General features: G+C 35.5%; 2 protein-coding genes across 2 annotated transcripts in view; both read left to right on the top strand.

The window, feature by feature from the left end:
- The first annotated feature begins 5,399 nt into the window (after positions 1-5,399).
- LOC136807469 (major vault protein-like) overlaps positions 5,400-19,613 on the top strand; it is a 30,667-nt gene continuing 16,453 nt past the window's right edge. Inside the window, exons 1-16 of the mRNA XM_067064051.1 lie at positions 5,400-5,497; positions 5,747-5,880; positions 6,187-6,296; positions 15,084-15,344; positions 15,575-15,725; positions 16,185-16,251; positions 16,426-16,567; positions 16,741-16,842; positions 17,141-17,231; positions 17,507-17,567; positions 17,730-17,824; positions 17,996-18,080; positions 18,271-18,375; positions 18,568-18,613; positions 18,783-18,862; positions 19,010-19,069. Coding sequence (XP_066920152.1) covers positions 5,441-5,497; positions 5,747-5,880; positions 6,187-6,296; positions 15,084-15,344; positions 15,575-15,725; positions 16,185-16,251; positions 16,426-16,567; positions 16,741-16,842; positions 17,141-17,231; positions 17,507-17,567; positions 17,730-17,824; positions 17,996-18,080; positions 18,271-18,375; positions 18,568-18,613; positions 18,783-18,862; positions 19,010-19,069 — 1,647 coding nt within the window. The 5' untranslated portion in view covers positions 5,400-5,440. The remainder of the gene's footprint in view (positions 5,498-5,746; positions 5,881-6,186; positions 6,297-15,083; positions 15,345-15,574; positions 15,726-16,184; positions 16,252-16,425; positions 16,568-16,740; positions 16,843-17,140; positions 17,232-17,506; positions 17,568-17,729; positions 17,825-17,995; positions 18,081-18,270; positions 18,376-18,567; positions 18,614-18,782; positions 18,863-19,009; positions 19,070-19,613) is intronic.
- On the top strand, positions 7,733-13,570 carry LOC136807459 (uncharacterized). The gene is made up of 3 exons (XM_067064041.1): positions 7,733-8,762; positions 9,251-9,475; positions 9,887-13,570. The coding sequence occupies exons 1-3, from the start codon at positions 7,793-7,795 to the stop codon at positions 13,513-13,515; spliced, it is 4,824 nt and encodes a 1,607-aa protein (XP_066920142.1). The 5' UTR covers positions 7,733-7,792; the 3' UTR covers positions 13,516-13,570.

The raw sequence follows: 19,613 nt of genomic DNA, 5'->3' as shown, positions 1-19,613 counted from the left end.
GCTTACTGAGACTGTCTGGCAGAAATTGATAAGTTGAAACAAAGAAAATTGATAGGATAATATTACCGACTCCCAAAGCAATTGTCAAAGCGTTTACGACCCTTTGAATTAGAGGTTTATTGTACAGGGTGTCTCAAATTAAAGTATCGAGTCGAAACACAACTATGAGTAGAAAGTTTTATGTGCGTGTTCACAAAGTTTTAAGCTCTCCCTCTTTTTTCTTTGTCATTACGATTAATTTATACGTTGTAACTACCTTTTGTAATAAGCCTGTGTGATGGAGAACGTTCTTATATTTTAGCGATAACACACACAAACTTTTCTACACAATCGCATGTTCAAACTCGATACTTTAATTAGGGACACCCTGTAGTACTCTGATAAGGGGAGGTATTCCTTTCAGTTTATGCAGAAACCATTTCACTGATGAGCGGGTACATGTTGATGCTCCGCCAAAGTATTCAAATATTTTATTCTTTATGCGAAAGACAAGGATAAGAAGAAATTCGTTAAATCGGTGATTCTATAAATTAATTTTGAATGGGCTATATCACGCAACACACAAATGATGAGGAAGGCACCTTATCCTTCCATGATGGAAAGTAGCAAAGGATCTTTTTGCGTTCAAAAAACAGACAATGTCAGGGTGTTATCTGGCGCTACAATTGGGGATAAAATACTTGGCACAAAAGGGAAATCCACCGGGAAGTGTTGAAACCACAATCGATTTGTAAGCGCTCTAAAGTAGGTTGGAAGGGTAGAGTTTTAACTCTGAGCTTTAACGCTAGACTTAAGACTAAAAGTTCAAAAATGGTCCAGATTAGGGCTTGAAATATAGCCTAGAAACCAATAAATCCCTCCCAGATCAAAATTATCGATGAAATCAAGTTGAAGGCCTGAAATTGACATTCTCGCTCGAACTTCAAATTTCGAAAAATGGTAAATTAGCCAAAAGTGCCAAAATATTATGGCACTGATTGTATCAGTAAGCATAATTAAGGCTGGTATTACGGTGGTAATTCTCTGGCGTCGATCAGTAACGTAAATACACGGGGACGAGGTTGAGTAAAATCTATCCCTAGATTTAAAAAATTGCAGTCCTCAAAAACAAAGGAACCGCTACAATAGTGTTCTAGGCGCGTCCTGGATAGTTATCTGATATTTCAATGGCGGATTGGCGCTCAAGCTCTATGTCTACTAAAGGGCCAATTTCCCATCGGGGAGAGGAATTTAATGATAGTCGGCCTTTTATGTGTTGCATTCCCAGTCGGGTTCAACAGCCCTTGTTTGTAAAGTTAAAAATATTTCGGTTGGACCCGCCAATCCCCGTAAACGAGGAGGGATGGGTTACCAGACCTCTCGCGCTGCAAAAATTCTTGACGCGGTCTCGCAAATTTCCGTAATGTATTGTAGTAAACCTTCCAGATGTTTGAAAATTTTCCCGACCTTCAGTTTTCAGACATCAGAGCTTTAGCGTGTCGGATGAAAATTTCACCATCTGGGTGCCAGACAATCTGGATGGGAGACAGTGGCTTCACTTTTTCTTTGCCTGGGTAGAGATTTTGGTGGTGGTTTGAATAATGGAAAGAATGCGACTTTTGCGGGCGGTCGCCCCAAGGCGCCAAACGGAATATCAAATAACGCCCTCCAAGTGACGCTCGCTTTGCAAAAAAAACGCCCCCTCAGCATAAAAATTCACAACAAATCACTGGAAAAGACTGAAAGGGAAAGAGCCTCTTTTGCAGTTTCCTTTCAATTTTGCATATTTCTATTTTATCGTTTTGGTTTCTTGTTGACGTCAATGGTAAGGAATCTCGCTAAGGAATTGCTTATAAAGCATATCTTCTTACTATTTTTTATTTTGATGGTGAAATTTGCTCAGTTTGCTTAACATTGCACCATACAGCCATATTTGTTTGTTGGATAGCTAGCTAGCTTTTTTAAAAACTTGTGTTGTTCAGTTCTCCTTGTTTTTTGATGCTGTGTCATATTGATTGGATTTAATTGACTTCTTGAAATCTTTCTAGTGGGATGATCCTTCCAAACAAGAATTCTGATGGTGGTTTGATGGTTTCTACTGTTTCTTTAACAGTTTAATGTGTTTCTGGAATGGCTTTTTAACCATTTAAACGCAGGCAGTATATATATAGTGAAAGGGTGTTCCCAATAGTTACAGTTTGGTTGCGTTGGAGTTGGAGAGAGAGAGAGCGAGAGAAGACTAAGGGTATTATTTCTGTCTTTGTGCCGGTTATTTCTTATTTTATAAGCAAGCCCTAAACTCCTCGCTTCTTTGTTGTTAATACAAAATTTACAGGAAATGTATATTTTGGACTTTTTACACAATTGTGCACGCAAGTACTTAAGTTAGCACTTAAGCAGTTTTTTATAGTTTGCAAAAAAACGCCACATAGACAATCTAGACTTATAACTCCTATATCAGGAATAGAAACTAAGCTAGTCTTACCTCCTTTTATCCCTTTGCAACAGAAATGCTGACAAGTTGACACAACACATTGACGTATACCATGAGTGGTCCTAAATCCGACAGCCCTGCCTAATTCTGACCCCCCAAATAACTGTTATACGTTAACAAATGTTATTTGATTTTAATGGGTTCAATGTATTAAAAATCTCTCAGTTTAGTTGACACTTTGGTATCCTCGTTGCGTCACAGTGAAAGGTTTGTTTTTATTTTAGTTTGTATCTTTGAAAGACCCCATCGGAATTAGGCAGGGCTGTCGGATTTAGGACCACTCACAGTATGTAATTGGTGTAATCCCTGTCCTGTGAGGGGTTTATATTGAAATCTGCACTAAAAACTCCCTAGAGAATGAAAGTGCAAACCCATGTTTCCAAAACTCTCCTAGCCAACCCAGGGCAACCAAACAAAAGTTAATGAAAAGGAGCCTTACAAAATCTAAAGCTATTTAAAACATTCAAAGATTACACCAAAGCCCATATTAAACAGGTTTGCATGTGCAACCATGACCAACCATGTTTTCTTAGAAATAAACTCACAGAAAGCTGTATGTTCACTAGCAAGTAGAGGGTTATCTTATTTTTGTTTCAGAATTACTCTGCGCCATGTAGATTGGTCCTTACGGCTTTAGCAAAGTGAGCGCAAGCAAGCGGACTGCATTCTGATCGGAGAATGCAAATTGCTCTATGGAGACCAGGCTGTATACCAGAACATGAAATATCAAAAACTAGACTGTGAAATAGTTTACAGCCTGGATATCCAGGCTCTCCTTTTAGCTAAGTAATTCAAAGAAATAAAATTGTGACAGAATAATATCGGATTTTTTATGAGGCCCGGAATCTTCGACTTAGAAAACTTTGAGTTAGCAATTTTCGAGTTAGCTATATTATGACGTCATAAAATTGGAAATTATGACATCACTCCACTGTAAGTCGATATTTCATTTTCAAAAAAGGATTTTCGAGTTAGAATTAACCCTAATTTTATTTTTCGCAAAAAGTTTTCGAGTTAGCTAACTCAAATTTTTTTCACAAAAAAATTCTAAAAATGAAGATGAAAATGAAGAAGAAAAAATGAAGATCTTGTAGAAAAGTGCTATAACTTTCATTTTCACTTGAGTGATTCTTTGATCTTTGGAGGTCATCACTGTGAAGAAATTTCACTAAAATATTTATTCAATACAAAGTTTATGATACAAAGTTAATGAAGTGATTGACCCCAAAAAACAGCAGAAAACAGCAAAAAACAGCGTTTTTAGACGTTAATTAGCTTATAACTTTGTTTGATATCTTTTGACTGAATGATTATTTTTGAGAAATTTTTTCACAGTGATGACGTTCGATGATCAAGGTTTCACTTCATTGAAAATGATAGTTATAGCACTTTTCTACAAGATCTTCATTTTTTTATTTCAAATTGTTCCACTCACTAATATCTTTCCAATGACACCAAATTTATAAAGATTGACGAATTCCTTCAAAAGTTATAGGTAAAAGAAAAAAGAGTGCACACTTATCGTGAATAGACTTTAAGTTTCATTTTTATTGGTTTTTAATCGAAAAAAAGGATTTGGAAAACTTTGGTTTTTTGCACAAACCCCTGTAACTATAGGCAAACACCTCTTTGTAAAGATATTGGCTTGAAATCGAAACTGAAACCACTGAAAACGAAAAAAGAATCAGCCCAAACTTGAAATCCCATTATCTTGATATACTAGTTTAAGTCTTGACAGAAGATCCTTCAAATTCAATCTGTCAATAGACCTTTTTGCCTTTCCATCCACCAAATTTTCTTCTCTCGGGAAAGAAAAACTAGAAATAGATTATGTACGCCCTAAACTTGATATTCAAGCAAAATACAGTTAAAATACAATAGAACTAGACAAAATAATATTCTATCTTTTTCTTTTTTCTTTTCTTCTTTCACACTTCCACACATTTCACATTCAGTTTTTCACATATATACACTGTCGCTCACATGACTTTATAAAGCTCTACTTCAAAATTTAAAATTTTACTGTGTTATTCACCTTTGAAATTGAGACAATACAGACTACACATTTCGCCTGCAATCAGGTCGATCTAAAACTGACTCTTTCCACGAATAAAGGATGCCACCAGTCTTGAGAAGAGCTTTGATGTTATTTTTGTACCTCAGGCATGGACAACCAATTGGTATGCCGCCCATGAAAAAGTGGTTTGGCAGTTTGACTGTTGTCCATACAGGCGATTTGACCAGACCAGCGAAGTTGACATATAATTCCGAGATGTTTGAAACAGTCTGTACATTTATTTCAGTTTCGTTTCATCAATAAAGAAGTCACACTGCTGAGGACCTAATCAACTGACCCAAAATGACCCAAATTACATATTCATTTTTGTAACTCTAAATATACCCAGATAATACCCCCTCATTATCCAACAGGATTAGTCCTTTAGGGACTTAACTTTGTGGATGACAAATCCGCAAAATCCACAAAATTTAACCCCTGAAAAATTTTTTTCCATTCGAGTAGTTTATTCAATTATGTCAATATTGTGTTAGATAAGGTTCAAGTGTTGCTGGCATTTTATCTTTAATGCCATGAATTACAATAATCACTGTTCATACTGTTCATTAATCAACCTATATCCTCATATTGCTACTAACATCACGTTGGTTATGCCTGGTTATGCTTTTAATTTTTGGTTATTTTTTAATTACAATATCATTATTTAGCTCTGTCTTTTGATAGTATGGTGACATTTCTCACCTTTTGTGCTGTGTTAAAAAGCTGTACAATGAAGATATTCTCAAGGAGAATTATCTAATAGATTGAAAATGTGTAGAGAGTACATTGTTTCAACCATTATTACATTGTCTATATCTTGAAAAAAATCTATTTGAAATCATAATCCTAAACATCTAGCTGATATGCTGGTATTGTAATTTTTTGTATATCTATAGGGCTAGTAATAAAAAATGTCAAGCACAATTTTGAGGTTGAGACCATTGGAGTATGCTCATGTTCTGGATTTGGTAAGAATGTTTACAACTAAATACTTCTTCTTAACACTTTTTTGAATCTCCTTGTTATCTTTCCAGCCTCCCCGTGCTACTACTACTTATCAATCAAATCATCAATTTTCAAAATTGCTCTTTGTGGAACCTCAATTTTTGTCAATACTTATTTTCTATTTTCAAAAAAGGGAAACCCTGTGAATTAGAGAACCAAGAAAATTAAAACCTTTAATTTTGATTAAGCCCTAGAAATGTTTTTCCATTTAGAATTCTAACATCACCTATGTGGAAAAAGGGCCAAAGAGTGTCATTCTGCAAGAAAATCAAAAAATTACACATGGACCAGAAAGATTTGTCATCATCCCTCCTGGACACTATTGTAAAATTTCTAACCCTGCAAAGTAAGTCTCCTTGTTCCTTGTCCATCACTTATTAGGTCATTCCAAAAGGTTGTCAGCCACAACCATTATGCCTGATTGAACCAACTAAATGGTGCATGGCTTCCAGGTCCCTACTGGGGGTACCCAGTCAAAAATGAGAATACCTTATCCTCAAGAATCGCCGTATTGTTATTTTTTATAGAGAAAATTTTCTGTTTGATGAAATTAAAAAATTGGTACCTGGAAAATACTTGCCGATTAACCCCTTCAAGAATTACTTATTGGTCAGAAATAGGATGACTTAAAACTGCTTTTACAATTTTCTAGATTACCTGTAAAATATGGAGAGCAAGCTAGTTTGAAAGTTGGACTTGAAGAAATTCGGCTCCATCAAGAACCGTTTTCTTTGTACCCAGGTGAAATCCTTGCTGGAGGAGGTGAGTGATTTTATCACTTGTAATGATCGATTAAATTTTTATCCTAATCCTTGTGGTGCCTTATGGAAGGGCACTTTTTTAGAAACATGAAAATCGCATTTATTAGTGTTAGTAATCGTATGACTTTGAGGGTAATTTGGGATAAATTAAAATTTAACTCTCCAAAAGAATCGTCTGAAAGTTTTCTACATTCCAAAAATATCAGACAAATGACGTACCTTAAAACATGTCTATTATCATCACTCACACAGTTTCCTGGGTGGTTCAAACCCCCTCTCTATAATCAACCCCCCCTAAAGGCCAAACCCCCTATATATAAATTTCTGAGACCCCCTCCTGCCTAATTCAAGTCTCTTTAGTCTATCAAAGCTAAATTCAAATTTCTTTGTTCAATTGTTGTTTGGTATTCAAACGGTGACAGCACAGCACAGTGGGTTCAGACATGGAGGTATAAAGAAAGACAGGAGAAGTATGCTATTGTAACCAAGCTCGCCCTACGATTAAAAAAGTTACGATGTATACATGCTCATAATCTCATATATCGTGCATTTTTAATGAGCTCTTTTATCCATAGGTTAAATCTTATTGGCTCATTTAAGCTTTAGAAATTAGATGAGACGAGATTCATTGTTTCTGACATCAGTGTAAGAAAATATTTGGACTAAAAAAAGGCCTGTAAACTTGGCAATCCTTCATCAAATGATAAGATTTTTCGATCAATGGTTTCTTTCAGGTGAACTCTATTGCTTGATACTTTCCTCCAAAATTCTCCAGCGACTTTATGTCTACAAATCGAGTCTGAAATCGTGTGTGCTTATAAAGAACTTTTCATTTTCTGGCTTGAGAAAATATCTTTTCAAAACAAAATTGAACGGATAGCGAAATGGAACATAAATTTGTTTCGTGGACGAAGTTTTATCTAATTTTCGTATATTAAAAGGCTAGAATCTTCAATACTGATTATTAGAATGTTCAGAGCAAACTTGAGTTCTACTAAAAAGTCTTATTTCATCGGGCGAGCTTAGAATTTCTTTTGATACATTTTATAAAAGAAATCAAAAGACTTTAACGACCAATTACCAACACATTCAACTCCTGTTTTCTTTATACCTCTATGGTTCAGATCAGATTTTTTGTTTGTATTGCTGACTAATTGCGTTTTTAATCGAATCTGAGATGTGTGCTTTATAAAGAGAAAGAGAATTTTGTGTGTGTCAAATTTTGGCATGTGACTTTTTGTGTTTACAAGCTTGATATTTTTTGCAAACTTTCGTTTATTAGGGAAGGATTGTTTTTTCCTTCATTTTATTCAGAATGGAAAAAAAATCGGGAAATATCAGGAAAATATATTTTTTGTATTCGGTGAAGATGTGTTAATTTGTCATTTTTGTTTTTGCCATGCTTGAAGTTATTTTTCGAACTTTCACTTTAGAGATTTTTTGGTTGAAATAATGAGATAAAACGAGGAGAATGATTTTGTCAAAGAATTAAGAAAGATGTCATCCTACGTTACTGTAGCTCAGGCCATTCAAGAGATAGAGAATTGGCTTAGATTAGCTACTCTGCTTCACGAGCCTCTAAAAGGCGCACTACTTGCTCTCTTACATAATGATTACAACGATCCCAATTATGTTGGCTTACCGAGAAACTCAACAGCCCTTAACATTGAACTTCGAAAGCAACAAAGTACAATAAACCAGTTAGCAAAGAAAGGCGTTTTAAAGAAAAGCCAAGTAGATACTTTACTTCCCCCAAACTCAAATCAAACAGACAGTCAAACGTTTGACATAACTCTAATCATTGTTTTGATTATCAATTTTACTACATTACCACCTCCTAAAAAGGGTTGGAAAAAGGCTTTAGATCCAACCGACGTCAGTCCTGCAGCGTTTGTCCTTCTTGCACGCGATTGGAGAAATCGTCTTTTACATGCTGACGGCAAAAGTATTGATTCGGTTGAATTCAACTTGAGATGGAGTGAAGGGGAAAATATCGTCATAGGTTTAGGACTCACAACTTATAATTTCAACGCATTGAAAAACAGACCACTTGATGTCACAAATAATCTCGTAGTTCAATCTTTATCCTTTTTCTCGAAAAAGATATTGAACGAACTTTCCCACGTTGGAGCGGATAATATTCAATTAAAGAAAGACATGGTGACTCAGAACCAAGAAATTTCGAATCTAGATAAAAACCTAAATTTACATGACACTACTTTGAACGAACATGGCACTACCCTTGGCGATCACAACACTACCCTTGCAGATCACGATACTACCCTTGTAGATCACGACATTGTGCTTGAAGATCACAGCGATAGATTGGATGATTATGCAACCATCTTGGCGAACCACAAAGATTTTCACCAAGAAAATAAAGAATGCATCTTAAATCTTTATCACCTTGTCGAGCGTCTGAAAGAAGAACATGAATTTATTAAAGACAATTTACCCACACTTAAAGGTATTTTTCACCATATATTTTAATTAATAAGATTTTCATAGTTTTTTGTCCAGATTAACACCATAATTCAGTGGAGTCTCTTTAACTCGAAAATCTAAGACTAAAATGTCTTCTTTTACCTCGAATGAATTTGTGTTCCGCGTGCGTGTTGACCGGAGCACTGTATAGATTTTTAGTCACCCTAAATCAACACCCACTTACTCTCTCTTCTTACACTTTCTTCTCCGGCTTTCTATTCCGGCTTTCTCGAACGAGTAATACAGCAGTGTCTCTTTAACTCGAACCTCTATAACTCGAATGTCTCATTAACTCGAACAAGTTTTTTCGTCCTTTCAGTTAACAATTCCTCATATACCTTACTCCTTATATAACTCGAAATTTCCTTAACTCGAACAAATTTGTGTTCCCCGTGCGTGTTCGAGTCATGGAGACTCCACCGTACTATGTCATGGAGTCTTTTTTAAGAGAATTTAATTTTGTTTTTTAAGAACCTGGAATATATTGCACCACAGAAGTTTTGGAAATTATATCCAACAAGATTGGGGAAGAGAAAAATCAATTACTTTTACGACTTGGTTTATCGTCGAATGAAGATGAAAATCTAACGGATCAACTCAAAACAGTCGAATGGTCACGGTTAGAATTGGAGTTGGAAAGGTTAAATGGAGTGGATATTATCAATAATATCAAGCAGAATACACTTGTTACTGAAGGTTAGCATGAGCGTACTTTAAGGAAATTTCTATTCAAAAATTCCTTTTTGAAGACACTTTTCATGTAATAAAAATATTTATATTTGTGTACTTTTGAATTTGTTTAAACATTATAAGCAACCATCTGAATCACACACTTTTAGATTAATCGATGTAAATCTTCTTACAGTCAACTCTGTCTAATTCGAACCACTGTCATTCGAATGTCTGTAATTCGAGCTAAAACATTGGTCTCCTCAGCTGTTGAGTCATCCAAAATATTTTCTGTAGCTCGAATCTTTCTCCAATTCGAAGAAAATTCTTTCCCCCTTAAAGATCGAATTAGAGAGACCCAACTGTATTCTCTAAAAAACTTCAAATACTGAGACGACAGAGATTCAGTAGCATTCATGTCAAAATTCTTTTTTTTAGATATCCAATCAGCATCGTTAAAATTACGATGTCAATACGCTAAGGAAGTGATTACGTCACTCGTTCACGAGCCTTTGATGGGAGACAAGAATCAAGTCAATTACCAATACGATGAAAACTTATACACTGAACTAGCGGTCCTCAAAGCAACCGAGGTTGAAAAAGAGATCAATAATTCGGACCGTAAGGCGCTGATGGAACAAAGGCTTTTACAGAAAGAAAGTATAGAACTCCATGACTTGTTCCAGAAGGAGGATGAAGCAGTTTTTGTTCGTGCTGTGGGTGGCATGGGAAAAACAACCATGCTTGAAATGTATACCCAGAAATGGGCCAAACGTCAACTTGGATTAGATTTCCCGATGGAGTTTGTCTTCTTCTTTTCATGCCGTGAAATCAATCAAATCTACGACAAGCTGGAATCAATTGATGATCTATTTAAAATCAAATACCCTGACATTTTCGAAAAGATCACATTGAGAGATCTCGAACCAGTTGCGGATAAAATTCTGGTAATCATTGACGGGCTCGACGAATTACAAGGTGTTTACGATCGCTCCAAGAATAAATCCAAGATGAAAGTCAAAAGTCTGACTCCTTTTCAAATCGTCTTCGATCTTATCAACACACAAGGTTCTATTTTGAAAGGCCACAAATGTATTGCATCTGGGAGACCAAAAGCGTGTGACTTTGTAAAGAAAGAGATTCTGGAGTTAAAAATTTCCAGCAGAAAGGTGATCAAAATAAAAACAGTTGAGGTTTGCGGTTTCAAAGAGGAGGAAGTCGAACAATACATCGATAAATTCTTTAACGAGAACACTGAAAAAGCCATTCGAGTGAAGGAGATCATTAGGTCATCGCATAATTTGAAAGTCATGTCTACCGTTCCCGTGTTTGCTTGGGTCATCTGTAACGTGTACAGCGAGGATCTCATAACGAAACCGTTAAATACTTACACTGAACTTAACATGTATGCATGCCTTGTCTTTTTGAGGAAACATTTACAAGGTTTATGTAATAAAGGCTATGACAACTTGCTTGAAATGCTTGACGATGCTAATGTGATCGATTGTATTTATTCATTGATGACTTTATCGGTAAAAACTTATATGAAAAACCAGGTATTGTTTTCTGAAGAGGAGGTTCGTCAATTGAAATGTCCCGTACATCTTGAGCAAACGGGTCTTATCGTCAAATACAATCGTGGTGAAATGCGAGAACCGATTTACCAGTACAAGCACTTAGTTCTTCAGGAATTCCTGACAGGACTTCATTTGTACGTTACTAAAGGAATCTCTCCATATTTAAGAAACCGCGAGCTTTCAAGTTGTGCACCTGTTATGTTCGGTATCGGTCGACTTTTGAACGAGAACGACGTTTTCATTAAATTCTTCAGACGGCTATCTGATTTACATCGGAGTAGGTCATCCATGTATGGAAGATTTGTACAGCCCTTCAGATCCTGGAGATTTGAAAGGTACCTGGTAAAGAATAGTGTTGTTGAAATACCAGATTGTATGTTTGGACCGGACAGCCTGATCGTTAATTCTGAAATCCCAGAATGCCAAGAATTCATGACGACGCTCTATGAAGGACGCATGCGCGTAGAATGCCCATTTTCTACAGTGGAGATCAAATGTGATCTTCGTGGAATTGATTTGAGGAATGTCGTTTTCCTTGTCGAACATTTGAATCTCAAGCTTAAAATACCTAGATGTATGCAGGGCGTGGATAGTCTCATCATTAATACTGCAATACCAGAATGTAAACAGTGGGTTAAGTTTTTGAGAGATTCGAAGTTAACATCAAAAGATCATCTCTTTGCCAAAGCTGACATCACCTTTGAGGTTAATTTTGACTTCGACCTCGTGAGTTTTCTTGTTCAACATCTGAATCTCGTATTAAGACTTCCACGCGTGATGAAAAGCACTAATGCTTTAGTCGTTAACACTAGGAACACTGAATGTATCCAATTTATGAAAATTGTCCATAGAACTAGGGCGTCGGTGGATTGTCCATATTCTTACGTCAAATATCCATTTTCTGCAGGCGAAGCATTTTTAAAGCCTGAGGATGAACAATTCATCAAAGATAAATTACCGTCTATTATCAAACGTTTGAATTTGAAATTAAAAGTCCCCGATTGTATGATCGGCTCTGATGTTTTAATTATCAACACGAATTCCCCCGAATGTAGATATCATATAAACATTGCTTATGATCTGCAATTACAACCAGTTTATCCTGCAACTTCGATCGAAATTCACAGTCAAATCAATCGTACAGATATGAGAAAAATACAATATATTATCAAAGCCTCGAATTTAAAACTCGACATTCCTAGCTGTATGGTTAGTACTGACTCGATTATTATCAATACGAATTTTCCAGAGTGTAGACATCATATAAACGTTGCTTATGATCTGCAATTGAAACCAGTTTATCCAATGACATCGATCGAAATCCACAGTCAAATAAATCAAAAGAATATAGAACAGATCAAATACATTATTGAATCTTCGAATCTCAAACTTGAACTTCCTAGATCTATGGTAGATACTGACTCTATAATCATCAACACAGCTATAGATGCTTGCAGAGAGTTAATTAACTTCATTTATTATTCAAATTATCAAGTTGAATGTCCATATTCTACAGCAAGTATCCAGCGACTGCTTATGGAAGGTGAACCAATTAAAGTAGCAAGCTTCATAAATGATATGAACCTCAAACTCAAAAGACCAAATTGTTTGATTGGACAAAATACTTTGATTATTGATATGGACACCCCAGAGTTCAAAAACCTAATCGCTCTGATTGGTGTTGATCGAAATTTTGTTATTGTTGATAGTTCGTTTGATAAAACAGCTGAGGTAAAGTCTGATATACAGCTTGATTATATTGAGGAAGTTGTTTACTTGCTTGAAAAGAACAATATCACGACTTTAAAAGTACCGGATTGTATGAAGGGTGGTGACACGTTGCTCATTAACAAACACCATAAAGAATGCATGGGGTTCCTTAAACTTGTCACCGCCACATCATTGAAGTTAGATGAAGACCCGTTCCAAAAGTTTGAGATTTGTAGTCATTTGACTTCTCAAGACATACGTGACATGGAGGCATCTTTTACCAGTACTAATATTGTTAAAACTGATTCCTCTGGAAAAGTGACATCAGTCCTCAAAATCCCGGATAAAATGGTCGGACTCGAGTCACTGATTATCGATATGGACGTACCGGAATGTAAATGGTTTTTAAAGTTCTTTCATCAATCAAAAACCAAACCTCTCTGTCCATTACCATTTACTGTAGTTGAGATTCAAAGTGTACCATTGGATTCTACAATTCCCTTATATTACGAACAGCAAATCAAGTTTTTCATGAAGTTTTTCTCGCTCAAGTTGAAAATCCCTGACGTCATGATAGGCTCCCAAGGTTTGGTCATTGAACTAAACAATAAAGATTGCGTCGGCTTCATCAGAACCGTGAATTCTTTACAAGTCGAGGTGGATTGGCCATTCGCCGAAGCCGAAAAAACAGTCGGGATGAACTCTGGCAGTGACGAGAGAAAAATTCAATTTTTTATCAATTACTTAAACAGTAAAGCTAAGCTCGAATATCATAAATGAAGATTTGCCCAAAAAAATAGATTTATGGTATATTTTTATGCAATCATTTTTATATATTGGCATTATATAGTTTATGAATATTGCCCTTATGTATTACAATGAAGTGAATACAGTCGCTCTCATGTTGTCTTCTGACCAGTCACCGGAACCGTTGGAAAACCAACGGATCCGTTTAGTTTAGTTTTGACTGTCATTCTTATCTTATTTTTGAGCTTTTTAGTTTTTCGTTTCAATTCATTTTTCAAGCCTCGAGTCTAATAATAACGTAAAGTGGAGGTCGTGAAAGGTCAATTTAATAAGATTACCTTATCGGCCCTTTTTACGCCGACCTTAATTTAACGCCGGTTCTTTCTACGCCGGCCTTTTTAACAACGGCCCTTATTACGCCATGAGCCCAAAAATAACGCTAATAAGGGCCGGCGTAAAAAGGGCCGATAAGGTAGTTAAAAAAATAAAAACTTCGCAATAACAAGATGGGAGGTTTAAAATCTTCAAATTGCAAATAAGACTGCTTAGCTTAGATGCAAACTAGTAAATTTTGGATGAGGCTCGTGTTGATTCGTATTGAAACGTTCAGATTCCAAACTTTGCCGTCCAATATTTAGAAATATATTTACTCCTCAAAAAGTTTCATACGTTATTAGGCAATGAATGATCAATGGCTCTTTTAGCTGCTTTTAGTACACCTTTTTTTTATTAGAACTAGTGAATTTTTGACGAGGCTTGGCTGTTCTTATTTTTTACCACTTTGAGCCTCAAATTGTTTTTATCCTGTTCTTATCTATAGGGTGAAATTAAAGCAATTTAGAATACTTTGACCCCTAAATTGCTTGAAATGAGTAATTCCAGGCTCAGATTTGTTCTTAATTTAAATTTTTTTGGGATTTTGAGCATCGTTGTTCTTACAGAATTGTTCTTATAAAAGAAAAAAGTGTGTAATGCATATTAATTTTATTCATTAATTTTACAAATTTACCTCGAGTCCGAAACATGTCGAGAAAAATGTTCCTTCCCTAATTTTCGAATTAATTGCCAAGGTAGTGTGGCTGGGTTTTCACTGTATTAATGAAGATAACTTTTGTAATTTTGATAAATTCATAACTCGAATACGTCTCCTTAACTCAAACAAGTTTCATGGTCCCTTCATTTAACTATGTCTCATAAACTTGAACAAATTTGCAATGGAGAGTTATGGAGACTCCAATGTATTATCTTAAGCTAAACTTGATAATTTTGTAATTAGTTTTATACAAAAAATTTAAAAAAAATCAAAACATTAGCTTAAAATACATATTTTTCATCCCTCTTTACCCCAGGAAAGTTTGATAACAGAAACAATTACCATACAAACTTATATTGATAGTTAGATATATTGTCCGATCGGTCCCTCTAACAATAATATGAAGATAGTCAAAACTCCTAGTTTGCTATAGCCAGTCCTATCCCTACTGGTCGATTTTTTGCTCTTTTAATAAATAATCTTGTCGGTGTACCACGTGGTTTTTTTTCCTGTGAAGAAGAGTTTGGTACAGGCTAAATAATTTGATATTTAATTTTCTTTTTTTTAGTTGAGAAAGGCATCAACAAACTTCCAGTGATCCCAGCTGGAAAAGCGTTGAAGTTAGAAGCCCTTGCAGACTTTGATGACAATGGAACGATTCGTGTTGCCGGTGACAGGTGGCAAATCGAAGGCCCTTGCACATTTTACCCAAAACCCGAATGCAAACGAATTGGAGAAGTTAGCCCTACCATTATCCTTAAGAATTCAGCTTTACACTTGAAAGCTAAAATTGATTTGGTTGATAAAAATGGAAACCACAGAGTAACAGGTAAGCATGTTCAAATGATTTGCTAGAATTTAATGAACTCATTTCATTTTGGATTTGAAGGGATATGAACAATTTGCAATAGCATAACCAGGCATAACCAACGTGATGTTAGTAGCAATATGAGGATATAGATTGAACAAAATCAAACATAAGCGGCATGGTCAATTGGTAAACAAGGTCCAACTTTGATCTTTTCGACTTTTAAAGATCTTTTTTGGTTTGTATTACAGGAGAAGAATGGATGGTTCGAAAACTTGGAGCTTACCTTCCTGGAGTATACGAGGAAATTATGTCTGTTGTTCAAAGCTATGTTTTGACACAGAATAATGGTTTATATATGACTGCGGAAAGAAACTTGACTGATGGTCTGGGCAAGAAAAGGTGAGCTCAATTTTAAGTTTTAATGTGAAAGCAAACTACTGTTGACTCTCTCTAATTCGAGCATTGGAACCTTTCTATAGTTCAATCTTTTTCTTAATCCCCTTTATAAGGATAAAACAGTATTAAATACTTTCCATAACTCGAATCTCTCTGTAATTCAAACAAATACCGGCCGGTCCAAAAAAAACTTCGGACGTTGGTTACCTTCTTGAGAAAGAATAGATTGTTGAACGACCCTGAAAATACTTATATTAGATGAGGATATTCTATCTTAAATTTTGAAGGCTAACTTTTTAAATTTTGTTTAGTGGTTTTGGAGTTAAAATTCACTTTTCAAATAGTGCAAAAACGCTTCAAAAAAGGAGGGATTACTGGGGGATACCACCCGGTTGACTTCGTTAAAAGCCTTTGGATGTGTTTTTACTTTTCACTAAACCACCACCTCACTTTTGATTTCAGACTTGCCGGTGAAGAATGGTTGGTCACGTCCAGTGATAGTTGTACTTATATACCAGAATGTGGAGAGGTATTTCCCTTCATCTTCTTTATAGCTTTTAAATATTGATCTTCTTCAATCAGGAGAGTCTTTGAATGTGAAATTTATATGTTCGGAAACATACAGATGCAACCACAGATAACAAGCCATAGGACATTTTAGCACTGAATTATAATTCTTACACAAATGCACTCATATCTTTAGAAATTGGTGAGAAGAGTTGCCATAACAGTTTTATCGAAAGATCAATTCTGTATTGTTCTTGATCCCTATGACAGCGAAGGAAAACAACAACGTGGCAAGAAAGAACTCCGAAAAGGACCCCTCTCTTTCTTCTTAAAACCTGGTATGTGTTCAACCCTCTAGAAGAACTGGAAATTTTACTGTGCAATATTTGTCTACAGATTCGCACCATAATGTTTGCTGAATATGAATTTCCTTCAAACCTATGTCTCTTATCGTATAAGTTATTATTTGCAGCTATTCACTATAACTTCTTTACTTTTTTCCTTTTTACAGGAGAGACATTGAGTGGAGGGATCCAAAACATTTTCTTATTACAAGATGATCAAGCCCTCATCCTCTCTGCTGTCGATGAATTTGTTGACAACTTTGGTGAAGGTCTGTAAAGCAGATGTCTTTTTTCTTTGTTTGACGAAGAATAAGATTTTCAAAAGACGCATTATGTGATGAAAATCACCAATGATACCAATTGTTCCAAAATCCCCTTCTTTCGAGATGATAAGTTTTGTTAATGTATGTGTATTTTCCAATTGGTTAGTTTCCACAGGAAAGGCTGTTTTTGTCATTTTTCACTACGCTTTTTAAAATGGCTGTAAAAAGTAAAAATAGTGGCTCTAGTGAAAAAGGAACTCTTCAATTTTCATGGTAAAGGAGAACTTCGTATTTTGTATTTTAGAACCCATCCAACGAAAGCCTGGAGATGTTTGGATGATCAAAGGGCCGGTTGTATACACACCGCCTGTCGAAGTGGAAGTAAAGAATCTCAGGTAGAAATCCTTTCAATATTTATTTTAAGCCAACTGTTTTGCTTGCTTCCAAATACTTTTTTTCAACTGGGAAATTTTAAAGATATAGTTTTTATGTTATACAAAGCAGGTGCTCCCCTTATGCTGATAAAGCAGAATAAACTTTTCATCAAATTTATGCCCGCGCGTTGAGGGAGGGAGTGAAAGTCGTTCTTTCTTTTGTTTAAAAACATTGTCTAAGCAAGTGGTAGTAGATACGTTAAATTGATATTCTTTGCTCATTTTGTTTAAAACAGAAAACCTATTGCACTTGGAAAGAATGAAGGAATTTACGTTCAAAATGAAAAGACTGGAGAGGTAAGAACCCTTGGGAACTTCTCAAAAACTTGCAGATAAACCGAATTTCTTGAGCTTGTAAAACTAGCCGTGCAACGATAAGTCATCAGATCAGATCAGTATATCTTCTTCTTTGCCACAGCACGACACAAGTCACCAGAATATCATTTTCTTTATCTCCAGGTTCGTACGGTAATGGGACCTCAAGCATGCTTACTGAACCAATTCGAAGTCTTATGGAAGAAAGAGTTATCACCTATCGTGGAAAAGATGTTAATGTAAGCAATTTCATTTTTAACACGTTCTCTGCCAACTATGACTAAACTGTAGTAGAGGGGTCAAGATACCAGTAGTACTTAAAAGGGCCATAACTTTTGAAACACAAATTTCTGCTTGCTTTTTTATTGCACTTAAACTTATTAATAATTATTCCTTGCTTTCATTTTCAGGAACGGTGGATGCTGGGGTGATGGAGACATTCGAAAAATGGCTTACTTTGAATCTTCAGTCGACAATGCTTATGCTTCTGGAAAGGTTTGTTCACGTTATCGTTCATCCAGAAAGGAACATTTTGTATTTCTACCTATTACTCATTAATTTGCGGTTTTTTCTTCTAAATGTTTTAAGATGTAAGTTAATAAAGATTCATACCCCTTAAATATGTCTATCGCCAAGAAAGAAAAACGACAATGAGTTCCTTAATTCTCCGATTCGTTTTTTTCAGCGTGACAAGACACGAACTGTCACCTATCGTGTTCCACCCAATTCAGCTGTTCAAGTATATGACCATCGAAAACAAGACAGTCGAGTTGTCTTTGGCCCAAACTTGGTAAGGAGTGTTTCAATTTGTGGATACTTTATCATCATTAAAGTCGTCTTTATTTTTTAAAGATCTATCGTAACTTTCGTTGACTCGTTAACTTGACGATTAATTCATTACAATGAACTTCCCATTATAAATATGAGAATTTTTACTTCTCATTTTAACTTATTACGCTGTTATGTTCCTGTCTAATTTCAGGTTGTGCTCGAGCCCTCAGAAGAATTCAACGTTTTGAGTTTGAGTGGTAGGTTTTATCTTCTGTCCCTTGTCTTTCCTAAATACTTTTATATGCCCACAAAAAAAATCCCGACCGCATTGCTTTCATGTATAAGTTTATCGTACTCACAAAAGGTTTCTCTTTTTCAAAAGGTCAAATCAGATAATGATAATTTCTTTGTCTTTATATCTTACAGCTGGCAAACCAAAAAAAGAGAACGCATTGAAATCTTTAGCAATCATGCTTGGTCCTGACTATATCACTGACATCATTGAGGTAAAACAGATGTTGCTAGATAAAGCTCTGAGGAGCGCTTGCCCAAATTATCTTATCTACATTGTTTACATTGTTGTAAACAAGCTTCCTTGTTTTGGGGTTTAATAGTTACTCACCTTTAAATTCTTTTGTTTCAATTCCCAACAGGTGGAGACACTTGATCATGCACGATTGAAGATCAAATATGCTGCCAACAATAAATTTGATGTATGTACTTATACTACCCGATTAACTTATTTCCAAAATTTTACTTCGCCGAAGAGAACCAAAGTCGTGTTCTTTATATAAGCTGATACGAGAACAGCCCGAAGCTCAGACAAAAAAATGGCCAGACCAAAGCTCTGATTCTTGATATAAGTGTCCGACTAAATAGAATAACTGACCTCTTTCTCTTTTCTTCCAGTATGAAAATGGCAATTTCATACAAATAACTGACCTCTTTCTCTTTTCTTTCAGTATGAAAATGGCAATTTCATACAAATAACTGACCTCTTTCTCTTTTCTTTCAGTACGAAAATGGCAATTTCATACAAATACTGACCTCTTTCTCTTTCTTTCAGTACGAAAATGGCAATTTCATACAATAAACTGACCTCTTTCTCTTTCTTTCAGTACGAAAATGGCAATTTCATACAAATAAACTGACCTCTTTCTCTTTTCTTCAGTATGAAAATGGCAATTTCATACAAATAATTGACCTCTTCTCTTTTCTTTCAGTACGAAATGGCAATTTCTATACAAATAACTGACC

The sequence above is a fragment of the Clytia hemisphaerica genome, unplaced genomic scaffold (genome assembly GCF_902728285.1).
Source record: "Clytia hemisphaerica strain Z4C2 unplaced genomic scaffold, Clytia hemisphaerica genome assembly, whole genome shotgun sequence".
NCBI lineage: Eukaryota > Metazoa > Cnidaria > Hydrozoa > Leptothecata > Clytiidae > Clytia > Clytia hemisphaerica.
The sequence above is the reverse complement of the archived record's forward strand: the minus strand, read 5'-3'. Positions and strand labels throughout refer to the sequence as shown.